Source organism: Dendrobium catenatum, unplaced genomic scaffold (assembly GCF_001605985.2).
Source record: "Dendrobium catenatum unplaced genomic scaffold, ASM160598v2 fragScaff_scaffold_1417, whole genome shotgun sequence".
NCBI classification, from domain to species: domain Eukaryota; kingdom Viridiplantae; phylum Streptophyta; class Magnoliopsida; order Asparagales; family Orchidaceae; genus Dendrobium; species Dendrobium catenatum.
The window spans coordinates 1,139,499-1,141,143 of NW_021319879.1; the positions used below are offsets into that span (position 1 = coordinate 1,139,499).

Genomic DNA, 1,645 nt, shown 5'->3' on the forward strand with positions numbered 1-1,645 from the left:
TTATATAATACAGAATTTGCATTTTATAATTATCACATAACAACTTAATATTTTCTTAAATTGTTTTTTTATTTAATTATTTATATTTATTTTCTGACATTAAAAAAATCACCACAGAATTCTTCCATAAGAACTTTTCATCATCATTAATAAAAAAATTCAAATTTTCTAATAATGCCCGAAATATTCAACGTTAATTTTTATCTGAATTGAATAGAACAGAGCTCAAAAAATAAATATTAAAAAACTTGTGGCAAAAAATCATCAAATATCCATTTTATTTACAAATCAAGCCATTACAGTATGTGTAGTTAACCCTAAAAGCAGTAATCTTAACCCTAGAAAACTGATTCGACTATGGTGAATTACAGTAACTATCCCCAACCAAAAGAACCTTCAAAACCGAAAGCGGTCCACTCCGACGGGCCTCCGCCGGAACCACCGCCGTCCGGCACAGCGGACAGCTTAACCGGCCGAGGTCCAACCACCGGTCCATGCAATCCACGTGGAATGCATGGCAACAGTTCCCAAGTTCATGAACGTGGTCTTTCGCCTCCATGAACTGAAGGCAAATGGCACACTCAGTCGTCGGATTTTTTCCTTTCTTCTTGACGAAGCTCTTGTACTCGATAACAGGAAGCTTTTCTTTGAGAGACTCGGCAGTGGAATCCATGGAGATGTCGAGGGACAAGAATAGGAGCTCCTCGCTCTCCCATGGCGTCGGCTCTGTAACAAAGGATGGGTTTAGACTGATGAGATACAGGAGGAAGGAGAAGGTGTATTGGATAAGGTCGAGGAGGTAGAGGAAGGTGATGACTGGTTTGGGGATCATTATGAGAGCAAGAGGAAAAGCTTGGTTGGGTAGCTATTAATGGCTATCAAACCTTATATAAGCTTAAGGCCGAAGAAGAAAGGAGAGAAGAGACGGACGCGTGTTTGTTCAAATTTCACCAATTCTCCGCTGAACCTTTCTTCAGCACTCCGTATGTTTCTGTTTAAAAATATTATGAAAATGTTTCGATAGAAGAAAACTTCAAAATTTTATATTTTTTAGAATACTTAAAACTTAGGCTTCGAACATAATATGGAAAAGGTTTGAAAAAGGTTTTACTAAGATATAAACTTAGGCTTCGTGTGGAACTGCTTTCTTATTGTTTGTTAAAGCTGATTTTTAGTACAATAAATAAATTTTTTCTACTAAAAAGCTGCTTTAAAAAGGATTAAGAAAGTCGTCCCAAAGGTAACCTTAAGGCAGTTAGGCTTCATTTGGAACAGCTTTCTCATAATTTTCTAAAGCAGCTTTCTAGTACAAAAATTTTTTGAATTAAAAATATTTGTAATAAAAAGCTACTTTACAAAGAAGTAAAAATAAAAAAATCATCCCAAATGAAGCCTTAATTTAACAAGGTTCAATCACTGGTTAAAAAAATTTTAACGTTCTTTGGTCATTGTTCATTGAATTCGGTTTGAATTATATTATTTTGGTGTTACTATCTCTTTTGCAGTTATGTATGCCCTAATTATGGGTGGAATAAAGTTCAATCAAGATGTGCTAATGATTTTGACGGTTCTTATAGCTGTGAATGGCTTGATGTTCAGTGATTGTTGATTGTGCGGTTAAGGATTGTTTGCCTAGTTAATCTTG

General features: G+C 35.3%; 1 protein-coding gene across 1 annotated transcript; it reads right to left on the reverse strand.

The window, feature by feature from the left end:
- Positions 1 to 355: 355 nt before the first annotated feature.
- On the reverse strand, positions 356 to 832 carry LOC110111592 (E3 ubiquitin-protein ligase ATL4-like). Its single transcript, XM_020843523.2, has one exon. The coding sequence runs from the start codon at positions 830 to 832 to the stop codon at positions 356 to 358; it is 477 nt and encodes a 158-aa protein (XP_020699182.1).
- Between the last annotated feature and the right edge of the window lie 813 nt (positions 833 to 1,645).